Source organism: Culex pipiens, chromosome 3, assembly GCF_016801865.2.
Source record: "Culex pipiens pallens isolate TS chromosome 3, TS_CPP_V2, whole genome shotgun sequence".
Lineage (NCBI taxonomy): Eukaryota > Metazoa > Arthropoda > Insecta > Diptera > Culicidae > Culex > Culex pipiens.
In genome coordinates this window covers 125,079,754-125,094,282 of record NC_068939.1, presented here as the reverse complement: position 1 = coordinate 125,094,282, position 14,529 = coordinate 125,079,754, and the positions used below count along the sequence as shown (strand labels likewise).

Below are 14,529 nucleotides of genomic sequence, written 5' to 3'. Positions count from 1 at the left end.
TCCATTTTTACCGGAGATATTCCGGATTCTGTTGGGGTACCTCGGCCCTCCTATATGGGTGTTTGGCCAATATAATAAAAACTTTTCAACAGAATAAAATCGGAAATGATGCAAAACTTCAAGGCATCATCCTAAAACATCATCCTGCATAGATACATGACATGCTAAAGACCTTCGGGCACCGGAACAGGTTCTTTCCGGAAACGGTTCACTGAGCTGATGTCAATTGGTGCTCAACTGGAACCGGCTCCGCTGCCCCGTAGGACTTAACCATGTCAATAATTTTTGCAGGATGATGTATTAGGATGATGCCTTGTTGTTTTGCATCATTTCCGAAATTTTTATGTTGAAAAGTTTTTATTATATTGGCCAAATACCCATATAGGAGGGCCGAGGTACCCCAACATAATCCGGAATATCTCCGGTAAAAATGTACCACATTTGTCCCCAATGTGGCAGTTAAAAATATAGACAAATCTGGATCTTTTGCAACCGGAAGCATCCAAATTGGTCAATTCTATCAAAAGTTATGGGATTTTTAAGAAAAAAAAATAGGGGTCAAATGACTACCCGAGCGTTTGAGTGTTAATAAAAATCCTGCTAAAATTTCAACTGCATCAGCTAAATCAGAGCACATAGGTCATATGTGTATACAATGTACATGTAAAACTCTATTTATTCTTGTTAAAAACATATGTTTTAATAAGGTTTTATGATTTTCATTGCCGCCGATTCAACATTCTGAATAAATCCAATTAGGTACTTTTTTTTTTCAAATGGTTGCCCAGAAAAAAAAACGCCGCACGGTACAGCTGATATGACCATTAACAAGGTAGATATAAAACTTCCAATATGAAATCAATCCATGGAATGACTCTTAATTTTCAAACCGTAGAAAAATATTTTCAAGAAAAAGATATAAAACCACTACCTACTAGTCAACACTGTTGGTATTACAACCGGCTCGTACCTAACAAATATTGTCAATTTTAGATGTATTGCACGTTTGTCCATTTATGGCAACCGGCGAAAATGATAAGCATTTGCTGCATCAACTCACGGTACATGACACATTCGCGTCTTCAAGCCTAGAGTCCCCCTAGCTTAGTTTGTCAATGTACTCCCACGAGAGCTAGAATAAAATCAACCTACCACTTCGAAGTACCGTTCAGTAGTCGGTCATTCGTCAGCTGTAGAGGAAGGGTTGTCGCGTGTACACGTCCTAGCGTTATTTTCGTATCTACTCATCATCACCACCTGATTCCGGTTTTATCGAGTGCTTCAGAACTCATTCAAGCATGGCGTTCAACAAAGATGAAATGCACGCACCGACCTGGATGGACCAGGCCTTCTTCGAGAGGGTCCTGAAACACTCGGAGAAAGACCCGGCGGTGACGGTTAGCGCGCTCAAGATCGTTCCCGGGTCCAATGCTGGGGATCACTACGCCAGCATCATCTTCCGGGCGGCCGTCAGTTACCAGAGCCGCGGGAAAAGCCACGAAGCGTCACTGATTGTGAAAACCGTTCCGGCCGAGGAGGGCATGAAGAAGGAATTGCTGAAAAACGGCATGCTGTTTGAGACGGAAACGTTGATGTACAGTACGGTTCTACCGGAGATGTACCGGCTGATGAAGGCCGCCGGTGATGAGACCGAACTGGGACCGAGGTGAGAGGTAGTCATTAGTGAGTTATTTGCTGAAAACAACTTAAAATGTTTTACTTTTTATTTCGATTATTTCAAGGATCCTTGAAGACCTTCGGATAATCGAGTCTCAGCTGATATTTAAAACAAAAACACTTCTATTTTCCACAGGCTTCTTTACAGCACCAGTGAACCACACTGGGTGATGGTTTTCAGTGACCTTTCCGTGCGTGGATACACCGTCAAATCTAGCCAAATGGACTTGACGGAGGCCAAGATGCTGTACGCCAAGTTGGGCCGTTGGCATGCCGCTTCCACCTATCTAGCTGACTCGGTAAGTACTTCCTTTCATGTATAGCTTATGACTGTTTGTTTTACTGATCGAACCTTGTAAGTTGCCCGTACTGAAAACCCTGGACAAAGGACTTGGGACCATGGACCTTCGAGAGTTCAAACCCATGTGGACGAGTTTTATCATCACGCTTTCCAAAGTGTGTCGGACTTGGCCAGGCTTCGAAAGCTACGGAGACAAGCTGGAGCAAATTAGTGAGGCCATTTTCGACAAATTGAGGATTATCTACACCCTGGACGAAACGACGCGGTACCACGTGCTAAACCACGGAGATTTGCATTCTAAAAATTGCATGTACAAAATTGTGGAGGGAAAAACGGAGGATATCCTATTGGTAAGGACCATTAAATATACATTATTATTTGTAAAAACGAACAGATCATTTTTTCAGCTCGACTACCAAATCTGCATGTGGGGAACTCCGGCCATCGACTTGATCTACTCGATGTATAATGCGGTCGACTATGACACCAGAAACAGTCACCGCGATGAGCTGATCAAGTTCTACTACGATGAATATGTGGCCGCGTTGAATCGATTTGGCTACCTGAAGAAAATTCCAACCCTCGTAGATCTACACGTTGAAATCACGAAATGTGGTCATCTAGGTAAGAAAACTAAAATACACCCGAAATCTAAATATTGAAGCATTCGATTTTACAGAATCCTTCCTGATTTGTACCTTCCTGCCCATGATGATGGTGATGATGGAAGAAGGGGTACCTCAGCCACCGCCAAATGCCGAGGATGAAGGTTTCGAGTTTGACTTTGGCAATGAGAGCAAAATGACGGAGCTGATCAAGCACAACTTGCGGAATCCGAGGTGTGAAGAGGCTATGAAGAAGTATTTGCCCATGCTGCTGTACAAGGGTTTGCTAGACGTTTGAGAACAAGTATATTTGTTGAAATAAACTGTTGTTTTACTGTTAGATTACAAGATACAATTTTCTTTTCTGGCTGATAAGGCTCGTCATGCCGGACAGTGATTATAGCAAATCAAAATACAGTAGTTGTTCGGTAACTGGGCGTTGTTTAACTGGGCTGCTTTTTAACTGGGCGCTCGATAACTGGGCCGTAGCCCAGTTGAAAAGCAAACAAACGTCAAAAAAACAAAACAAACCAAAATGACCGAGGGGTTAATGGATGCAAAAATTATATTCAATAAATAAAAAAACTTTTTTCAAACTTTTGTTTAATTTCAAGTAACAAATATGAAATATGAAAAGTAAGAATTGTAAATAAATTTGAGTAACTTTTATTTTTATATTTCATCTGAAAATATATTACTCATCGGTGGTCCCCTCGTTATTTTTTGTTCAGCCCAGTTATCGAGCATCATTCGGTGACTGGGCTACGTTCTCAGCCCAGTTACCGAACAACTACTGTATCATAAAATTTTCTTCGTGAAAAGGTCACTTAAGGGATCATTTTCAGACATCCGTGACCAAGAAAATAGTTTACCTAGGGATTTTTGATTTTCGTCATTTTTAAGGTTTTTCCATATACTTTGATGGAGGCGCACGATCATTCACTAAGCTAACAGGTGAAAATTTAAAAATTATCGCGCACCTCCATTGAAATATATGGAATATTTTATAATGAAAATGCATCAAAAATCCCCACGTAAAATGTTTTCTAGAACACGGATGTTTGAAAATGAGCGTCCTTTTCGAGAATATTTTTCAGGTACATTAATTTGCAACAATAATCTTCTTCTTCCATGGCGTGAAGCGGTTTTGGTCAAAAACGTTATTTGAGTCATGTCAAGCGTTTTTAAAAAATATATTTGAAACCGACACTTTCAAAATAGTAGAAGTAAGTAGTTTCATATTCATCCATATTATTGATTTTCTCTAGGATTTTCTGTAAATTACACTAAAAAATGTTCAAAATTTAACAAGTTTCGCCAAGAAATTTTGATATTTGGACTAAAATTATATTTATAAAACATTTGAAAAAGTGTTTTGATAGTTTTAAGTGTTTTAAGGCTGGTTTCAGTGCCATGCCTTACATTAAAACGAAAAAAGTGATCTGAAATGGTTTTTAATCGTGTGTTTTACCGTTGTTCATAAAAATTGACAAAGGGCTTCAGGAACCTATTCCACACCTTTCTAAAACGTAATATGTATATTTCTTCCACACGTTAACAAGATACAGACTAGGGATCAAGTCTCCCCACCAGTGATGGAAGAATCTTCATCAGAAGAAAAAAAAATATGCTCATCAAGAGAAAACATAGGAAGAGACAAGGGCTCTCCTTTCTCACGCACAAAAAATAGGTTAACGTGAAGACTTCCATCATTGTCATGATTTTTCGTTCAAAGATATAAATTTTGCGTCGCTTTCAATATTTTGACAAAATTCCTTCAACAAGTTGTTTAGAATAGTGCCCTACACATGCTGATTCCTTTTGGTAACGATTATCCCATTCCCTGTAAAGTTATGGGAATCGTCATTAATCAATGATTGCCAACTAAGACGTCAATGACTGTGCCACAAAATTATATAAATTTTGAAGCACAATTGATTTAGATCAAAAATTCTTTTAGTGGCTTCAAGAAGGCAACAACCGGCACATGCTGATTCCTTTTGGTGCTTAAATTCGTTAAATTGAATTTAATACAGAATATTTTCTAGTGATGATTAATTTTCTTCACCTTAAAGAAAACTCAAAAAATCATCATCTGGATAATTCGGTGGAATTTCAATTTCTCGAATCACTCTTCGAAAACGACCAAACATTTTAAAATTTCAGTTCGCATAGATTTCACCAAAATTTTTAGTTCGCATAGATCTCACCAAGTTTCTGGATCGCCTGGTTGTCCAATTTTTAGGCAGCTTTCAAGCACCCGGACGTTGTCCGGCATGCGCCCGAAATTCCAGCTGCGAGCAGCTTGATCACATCCTGGAGAAAAGATTCTCTGGCAATTCTTGATGAGCTGCAGATGAGATACTGCGGCTTCAGCGCAGTATCCACCATTTCCGACCGACCTCACCCGATCGTGACCTTAGTGTAGTTTTGCAACACCTCCTCCAGTAGTAGATAAAACAAAAACTCTCCTTTTCACACTACTTTTGTTTTCTTTCGCACTATTTGATTTTTGTCAAGATTTTTGTTATTTTAGGAGCAGAAAAAAACAACAGGTTGAATACCACCCTTAGAGCGAGCTAGCTCACATCCCGCTAATACAACTACAAGACCGAAGCCACGATTTGTTTGAACTGTCAAACCCGTCAAACCAGGCGTCGTAGAAATAAAAATCGCGAAAAACTGTTCAAATTCATAAAACTAAAGGAAATTTTCACTTTCCACAAGCAAATCCACACATTTTACAAGCTTTTCACTACTTTTCAAGCCCATTAATATAAAACAAACGTTAAAATAATTGAAATTCCGCGGACCGCACAGCTCCAGCTTCTGCTCTCGATAGCAGGGCTGCCAACCTCCATTCCATCCCTTCCCTTCCCTTGTATGAATATTCTAAAATATGCAGTGTAGGAAGGGACATTTCGGATCGATTTGGTGTCTTCAGTAAAGTTGTAGGTATTATTATTATTGTATCACAAAACGTTAATCTTCCACAAACAAAAACAAACGAAACTTTTGAGCCACAGAAAAGTGGGATAACTTTTAAACGGTATAGGTTAGGCTGGTACAAATATTTTTAAAAGTTTTTGTCACCCCCCCCCCCCCCCCCCCCCCTTCAAAAAAAAATCAGGGGGCAAAAAAAATATTTTTACAATAAACTTCAAAATTTCAATGAAAATTCAAGTGCAACCAGCTGAAATCAAATTAAAATACATTCTTCTGCGTTTAAAATCATTTTTAGCATGTTTGGGTTTATTAAAAAATCTTAATTTTTTTTGAAAATTTTCGGTGCAAAATCTTTTTTTTCGATACAATTTTTATTTTTGTCAGATCTTAGATTTTTTGAAAACTAGAGATTGCAAAACAACTGAACTAGTGTAAAATGTATTTTAAAACACTTTTGTCATTTAAATGTGAAGACTATGGCTTGTTATTTAAATTTTTATATTTTTTTATTTTTTTGCCCCCCCCCCCTTGACCTCGGCCAGGGCCGAGGGACAAAAACTTTTTTAAATATTTGCATCGGCCTTAGTGTTAGTTCGGATTAGCGAATCCATAAAATCAATGGCCATACCCATAAGCCTACGGTCCGGTATTTCCATATAAATAGGTATTCGGTATTTCTATCAATCAGGTGTAACTTTAAATGCCTTAGCAGTACGGAATCAATGGATGGAATGACTTTACAATTTGATATTAGAATAATATTTGCAAATTGAGAAATACAACCACCACCAGTCTACAAAGTGGACAGTATCTAAAAACGTTGTCAGTTTTAGACTAGGTTTTAGATGTATTGTACGTTTGTCCATTTATGGCAGTCGGCAGCTGTCTGTAGTGGACCGACCAAAAATGATAAGTTATGTGCTGCATCACCTCGCGTCTCCTAGCCTAGCTCACTTTGTCAATGTATTCTCGCGAGAGTTAGAATAAAACTAACCGACCACTTACGAAGTACCGTTCAGTATTCGGTTTGTCTCCAGCGTTAGAGGGACGTGTGTCGCGTGTCAGGTCTAGCGTTATTTGCGTACCTGTCCATCACCTGTTGACGCGCGTCGCGTAATTCCGGTTTTAGCGAGAGTTTCGGAACTCCTCCAAGCATGGCGTTCAACAAAGATGAAATGCACGCACCGACCTGGATGGACCAGGCCTTCTTCGAGAAGGTCCTGAAACACTCGGAGAACGACTCGACGGTGACCGTTGGCGCGTTGAAGATCGTTCCCGGATCCAAGGTGGGGGAACATTACGCCAGCATCATCTTCCGGGCAGCGGTTAGCTACCGGAGCCGTGGAAAGGACCTCGAAACTTCGCTCATCGTGAAGACCATTCCGGCCGAGGAGGGTATGAAGAAGGAGTTCCTGAAGAACGGGGCGCTTTTTGAGACGGAAACGCTCATGTACAACACCGTCGTGCCGGAGATGTACCGACTGTTGAAGGCCGCCGGAGATGACACCGAGCTGGGACCGAGGTGAGAGGCAGTAATTATAGTAATTATAGCTAGAAGAGTTGTTTATCCATCAAAGCGGTTGAAGCTTTCGTGACAAGTAAAATGCTACAATTCCATTGAATGATCACGAAGGTTCAAATTTTGCTTCTTTTTCAAACGCCACATCTTGTAAAGAAGGAAACCAAATCTGGTCATACGTTGTAATAATCACCATGAAACGAAAATAAGATTTTTGAATCCGAGATATAATCACCAAAAAACAGTGCTGAAAAGTGCAGTTGTATCGAAAAGTAATATTGTACGATCAGTTCCTAGCTGGACTCGGTCGCTGGAAACGACCGGCGACTCAACGACCGACGAAATAGGCGGCGGGCCAGATGCGGGCATAAAAATGTCAAAATCTCTCCCCCCCCTCACTTCGTCTCACCATCCAGCTGCAGCTTTTTTGGCAAACAAACGGAGCACGCGGTCGCATGATGGCGGCATCGAGCCAGAATTAGGGGTGATCATGTGATTAAAAATGAAAGTTTTTTCAAGAAAAATATTTTTTTCGACCGAATAAAAAAATTGCGAGCATGTTTAAACAATTATTCCTGATGTAGGAAAAGTGATAAAAAAGCTAAATTTTAATCCATAATTTTTCTATAAATAAATTGATTTTTTTCACTCCAACTGGGAACCCCTAGGTCTATTCACGACCGTTTCCAATGACCGTGAGAAGATGCCAGAAAATCCAGCTACGAGCTAAATCAACAATACATTTCGACATTGTATAGATTCTTTAATTCATTGCAAAATCCATTCAATTGTGTTTTTCGGAATTGCAAAATTTGTTGTTTATAACTCGTTGAAAAGCTCGATCGTACTTATTCAACTCGACTGAGCCTCGCTGGAACTCTCATCATTTTAGATCTTATTGCATAGACTACGTTTTCACATCCTTGCAAACGCTGTAATTTTAAAATTCGTGAAATCCAGCAAAATACTTGCCCACAATCAACGGGGCAAAGTTTCAACTTTCAGAAGTGGGGATTGCGTGATTAGCTTGATTGCGTCATTAGATACCGTATTGCCGTATACTAGGCCGTGTATGAGCAATTTTGGAGCTATCTAGCCGCCGGCGCTGCTGCTCAGCTGCTTGGAAATCGTGCATTCAAAACCTTCAATGTTCATCAGATATCAGGTTTATTGTTTACTATCTGTTGTTTTCTACGGTGTAGGAGATTTTTCAGTGTGGCGTTTGATAAGATAGCCATATTGGATGTGCGTGGCGTTTGGGACGTCGGCGTCGCTTGCGCAAATCAGTATGAATTTCAGGGTGGTTTTTGCAATTATGAAACATTGCAATTTCTGAACATTGTTGCTATTAATTGCTTGAAAAATGAGTGAGTGCCTCGGGCATACGATTAACCAAACATGGTTTCTTACCTATAGGTTAGAAAATTCTGGTGGCGCCATCATTTTTGGCAGTGGCTTGTTTTGAAACTACTGACTTAAATTTAAATTAATCGGTTTTGTATACGAATTTTAACAGTAACAGTTAAATTTTAAATTTCATTCTCATCAAAAAGTCAGCTATTAACTGAATCTATCCGATTTTAGGCTCCTCTACAGCTCCAGCGATCCGCACTGGGTGATGGTTTTCAGTGACCTTGCCGTGCGTGGTTACACCGTCAAATCTGGCCAGATGGACCTGGAAGAGTCCAAGATGCTGTACGCCAAGTTGGCCAGATGGCACGCCGCTTCCACTTATCTCGCCGACTCGGTAGGAAACTGTTTAAAAATTTAATCCTGTTATATTAAAGTCATTCTGTCTTGCAGCTGCCCGTCATGAAAACTCTGGACAAAGGTCTCGGAAACATGGACATTAAGGAATTCAAGCCCATGTGGACGAGCTACATCATCACGCTGTCTGAGGTGTGTCGGGAATGGCCCGGCTACGAAAGCTACGGCGATCGGCTGGAGCAAATTAGTGAGGCAATTTTCGATAAATTAAAGAATGTCTACACTCTGGACGAATCGACGAGGTACCACGTGCTGAACCACGGAGATTTGCATGCCAAAAATTGCATGTACCAAATTGTGGAAGGAAAAACCGAAGATATTTTATTGGTGTGTTTCCTAAAATGTATCATTTTGTCTGTTTGAAATTAATTGAAGATTTCTCTAGCTCGACTACCAAATCAGCATGTGGGGATCTCCGGCTGTGGACTTGATTTACTCGATGTACAACTCCGTCAGCTATGAAACCCGAAACAGTCACCGTGATGAGCTGATCAAGTTCTACTATGACGAATTTGTGGCCACATTAAACAGATTTGGCTATCTGAAAAAGATTCCAACCCTCGTCGACCTACACGTGGAAATTACAAAATGTGGCCATTTGGGTAAGTAGACCTAGATTTGAACTAATTGAAATCATTTCTGTAAAACTACTTTCTTATGCATTTTCAGAAACCTTCCTCATTTGCACCTTCCTGCCGTTCATGATGCTGACGATGGAGGAACTGATGCCACAGCCGCCGCCAAATGCGGAGGAGGGCGTCGAGTTTGACTTTGCCGATGCGGATAAGATGAAGGAGATGATCAGACACTGCATGACGCATCCAAAGTGTGAAACGGCCTTGAAGAAGTATTTGCCCATGCTGCTGCACAAGGGCTTGCTCGATGTTTAAAGAAGTATCAAATTTAAATTGTTTAACTGTTAAATTTTATTTTAAAATCACATTGGCCAGCATACATGGTACCGTCTTCTAAATGTTTCAAATTTGTTAATGGGAGTCCTAATTTTGTTCTTCCGTGTCTGTTCTTACCGAAAACAATAAAAAACATACAAATCTATGGCATAATCAAAAGTCCCAAATCACGGTACACACCAATTTCTCATTACTGAATCCAGTAAAATTTACTGCACTACTGAAATTCTCAGTAAATGAAAACTTGCTGAAATTTCAGAAAACTTTGACAGCTCCATACAAACTTTAAATGAATATCAGCGAAAAAGTAACTGAAAATCAGTAAATATTAACTGAAAACGAACATCATAATTTGCTGTATAACTTCATTTTTCTACATACCATAATGCTTTATTCTCTTGTCTCTGAAAAACGGTGGATCTCGCTTGAAAAAATATGTTCACAGCTAATTTGTTTGAAATGATCCCACCTTTTCGACTACGCCCTTTGCCTGAATTTTTTTGTGCCGCCGCGGCCGCCGCCGTAACAGTTCGGCAGTGTTGCCAATGATACATCTGATATCACCTGAAGAGTGCTGAGATAACTGCAGATAATTTTTTTCGGAGTTTTTACTGGAATAAAAAAAAATACAATACATGTAAAGATCGACCATAGAGCTTTATGACATTTCACGTACGCACACTCCCAGTCACGAAATATTCTAGCAGAGCTGGTTCTGTCAGAATCCTGCTAGAACGGTAGAACATTTCTGCTAGAATTCTATAAGAATATTCAGCTCTGTAAGAACTCTGCTAGAATCCTGCTAGAACGTCGTGACTGGGCTAGCGCACAATTTGGTTTTGCTGCCTGACAAAATTTAACCTCACTTTATTTACGTGTACGTACACGCAATCGAGAAATTAAAAGAGAGATGTGAGCCGGTAACATGGAGTGAAACTTTCGCAGCTGTCATGGAAAACTTCACAGCAGCTTGACAAAAAGTTTAACTCCATGTTGCACTTTTATTTTCTCGATACATACGCACATAGATTACTCTATAGAAATGATGAAATTTTACAGTAGTATTAAAAGTTAAGACTTTTAAATCAGTTAGTAAGGAGATTTCTAAAAACTATACCAGTAAAAGTTTTCATTTTTAACACAAGAAATAAACTTTCCCTCAAGCAAATTTTAGCAACTTTTTAAATCGAAAATAAATTACTTTTGTCTTTACAGTAATATTTTTTTGTGTGACCTAGCTCTATCGAGAAATTAAAATGAGAGATGTGAGCCGGTAACATGGAGTGAAACTTTCGCAGCTGTCATGGTAAACTTCACAGCAGCTCGACAGAAAGTTTAACTCCATGTTGCTCTTTTAATTTCTCGATACTAATTTAAAAAAAAAAAAAACGTTGCTTAATCCACCGTAAGGTGGTTGATACCGAGGTTGATACCTTCCTCACATGAATCTGGACATCATTTCCATCGAAATATCTGAGATCCAGCATCGAAAGAGTATATAAATAACATCTAAGTCTTCATAACATTTGATAGGGTTATCAGATCTTCGATGTTTCAGGGTCAGTCTTTCAATTTTCTAACTAACGACGGATCACATGTTGGACCCGGACGTCATTTCCATCGAAATATCTGAGATCCGGCCTCTAAAAAGTGCTGCTATTTCGATTTATTTTAAAAACCACAATAAACGCAAATATGGTAAAATGTACCATAGTTCCTAAAAGTTGCATGGTAAAAATTGCGTGATCATGATCATCTTTTCAATAGAGGAGAAAAGCAACTCGCGACAAAATGTTGAGGCTAGGAATTTTGACAGGTATGATTTTCATAAAGTATTCGCCTCCTTTTCTCTCCCACAGAAAACCTGGGAACGAGGTAGCTGTCAAACTAGGCCAAAATGTTAAAGTCACTCACAAAATGAACTTTGAGTGACTTGAGTTCATTTCTGACGTCACGGTTTTCTCCTCTATATTGGAGGCTTAAAATTACCATGCACCTCTAAACAGAAAAATTCAAGCACTCAAACATAACGTCATGATTCGAAATCCGGACACTTAGAAGCATATCATTTTTGTTATAGCTGACAAAAAATCATGTAATAAGTTGGAAATAAAGAAATATCATCATGATGTAGTTTTAACAGTCAGTTTTAAGAGAATGCATGCAAAATATGTCTTTTCTTACAACTTTTCATCAGAATTTGAAAATTAAAATGACTTGTTGTGCTTCGAATCCCGGACACTGTTAAAAGCTGATTCGAAATCCGGACACTTTTGCTTCGAATTCCGGACACTCGGTTTTGCTAATGAATCGCACAAATTTGGACTTAAATGTTAGTGAATTGCATTCTTCAGGTCTCAAATAAGCTGTTAACATCAAAACAATCGATATTTTATATAAAAATTTGCTTGAATTTAAGGAAATCAAAACCATAAATTTCTGCTTTGCCTTCCTGGTGCTTCGGACGCCTATGAAATATTTCACGTGAAATGTTTCACATTTTTAGTAATCTTATAATTTTATTTTATTTAATTGTTTTGACATTAACTACAGCGTTCAAACAAACTTTAAATGAAAGTTGATGTTAGAATTCATCAAATAACCCATTTTTTACATTTATAATGCGAACTTATATCCAAATTATTTATAAAACAAAATGAGGTGTCCGGGTTTCGAAGCGTCCGGGAATTCGAATCATGACGTTATTGCATTCATGAATGCATTCATTTTCAAAACATGACAGCGCTTTTTTTTTAATCTGTACAGACATTTTCAAATCACTCACAGCATTCTCCTGGCGAACTTCTTCCGTCGTGATCCCTGGCAACCCGGCACGCGCCGCCCGACGCCGCCGCCACGAAGCGACCATCGCGGCGCCGAAGCTTGCTCGCTCAGCCACAGCCGTCAACTCGTTCATTCGGGTTTCCGTTCTACAGCAGACAACACCTAGAAAAAGTAAGTATACGTGCTTAAGATTCGTGGTTCAATTTGTTGTGAAATTTTCTAAGTTTTTGTGACATGTTTTTGTGGAACAGAACTTGAATTGCTCGTTTAAGTTCCATTTAATATATTTTCTTAGTATTTAGCTTGATTTTTGGTCAATTTTACTCAATTAGAAAATTAAATGTATTTCTCCACGTGGCTTGCACTTGTTTCGTTTTTTTTGCTTTGATTTAAATATTTTATTAGTTATCAGTCATTTGAGGGTTAGATTCCGTGAATTTTCAACTTAAATTTGTTAAAATTGCACATTTTCCTCAAGAAAACCCAAATTTTCATCGATTTTTGACGCCATGTTGTCACCGGAAGTTTCTAACCTCAATCTGTCTCTTTTCTATTTTTCAGAATGGCGGACGCAGCTCCAGCCCGTGGTGGATTCAGAGGAGGATTTGGTTCTCGCGGCGGTGCCGGTGGTGGCCGCGGAGGACGCGGACGGGGCCGTGGTCGTGGACGCGGTCGCGGTCGTGGTGGCAAGGAAGACTCCAAGGAGTGGGTTCCAGTGACCAAGCTGGGCCGCCTGGTGCGCGATGGCAAGATCCGCACCCTGGAGGAGATCTACCTGTACTCGCTCCCGATCAAAGAGTTCGAGATCATCGACTTTTTCCTGAGCCGCTCGCTCAAGGACGAAGTGCTGAAGATCATGCCCGTCCAGAAGCAGACCCGTGCCGGTCAGCGTACCCGCTTCAAGGCGTTCGTCGCCATCGGTGACTCCAACGGCCACATCGGTCTCGGCGTCAAGTGCAGCAAGGAAGTGGCCACCGCCATCCGTGGTGCCATCATCCTGGCCAAGCTGTCGGTCGTGCCGGTTCGCCGTGGTTACTGGGGTAACAAGATCGGCAAGCCCCACACCGTGCCCTGCAAGGTCAGTATAGCGGGACGGAATGTCCTTTTTTTTCCCCCTTTCCGAAGCCCCTTCAATGATGAGAAAATTTTAAAACTTATGCGGTTTTCACGGACGGTGGCTGCATACCACTGGCATGACGTCCTAACGCGTCTGATTCAATCTCGCAACTCCCCCCACAGAGCCACTTCGGAATCGTCACATTTCTAACCAACTTCTTGCTTCTCTCCACACACAGGTCTTCGGCAAGTGCGGTTCCGTCCTGGTGCGCCTCATTCCGGCCCCCCGTGGTACCGGCATTGTGTCGGCCCCGGTCCCGAAGAAGCTGCTCCAGATGGCCGGTATCGAGGATTGCTACACGATGACGCGCGGCTCGACGACCACGCTGGGTAACTTTGCCAAGGCTACCTACGCGGCCATCGCCAAGACGTACGCCTTCCTGACGCCCGATCTGTGGAAGGACCTGCCGCTGGCCAAGACGCCGTACCAGGAGTACGCCGACTTCCTGGAGAAGACCAGCAAGACCGGCCAGCGCATCATTGAGCTGTAAGAAGTACGGCGAATAAAACACTGCAAGCGACCTTCGCGGGTCGTGTTTTGTGGCGAGAACACAAAGCCTTTCAAACGGATTGTGGAGTTGCTTTTTTTGGTACGGTGTAAACGTTCCGAACGTCCTTGGATTCTTTTTTCTCGGGAGTCTTTTTTTCTTCTTTTGGGAGGATACCCTTTAGGGGAACATCATCTAATTCCAGCGTGCCTCTAATGTTGGCAGGTCAGAACTTTGACATTCAATTAAAGCTAATTAAAAGCGTTTTCAACTGAAATGGAGTGATGAATGGCTCCATAAGAAGTGAGCAAGCCAGTTTCTATCAAAAGTTTTGCAAAATTGATTGATTATATAGTGAAAATCATCAAATTGGATGGAGTTAAGAGTGTGTGCTTAACCTGCCAAACATACGAGA

At 40.6% G+C, this 14,529-nt stretch overlaps 2 protein-coding genes across 2 annotated transcripts; both read left to right on the top strand.

The window, feature by feature from the left end:
- The first annotated feature begins 1,153 nt into the window (after positions 1–1,153).
- On the top strand, positions 1,154–9,731 carry LOC120412985 (uncharacterized). Its single transcript, XM_039573635.2, has 10 exons — positions 1,154–1,666; positions 1,814–1,976; positions 2,038–2,328; positions 2,386–2,602; positions 2,658–2,879; positions 6,646–7,051; positions 8,633–8,795; positions 8,852–9,142; positions 9,201–9,417; positions 9,485–9,731. Exons 1-10 carry the CDS (start codon positions 1,299–1,301, stop codon positions 9,703–9,705), a joined length of 2,559 nt encoding a protein of 852 aa, XP_039429569.2. The 5' UTR covers positions 1,154–1,298; the 3' UTR covers positions 9,706–9,731.
- A 2,795-nt stretch (positions 9,732–12,526) lies between these two features.
- LOC120412941 (40S ribosomal protein S2) lies at positions 12,527–14,196 on the top strand. The gene is made up of 3 exons (XM_039573578.2): positions 12,527–12,681; positions 13,072–13,588; positions 13,806–14,196. Exons 2-3 carry the CDS (start codon positions 13,073–13,075, stop codon positions 14,115–14,117), a joined length of 828 nt encoding a protein of 275 aa, XP_039429512.1. The 5' UTR covers positions 12,527–12,681; position 13,072; the 3' UTR covers positions 14,118–14,196.
- Positions 14,197–14,529: the final 333 nt, after the last annotated feature.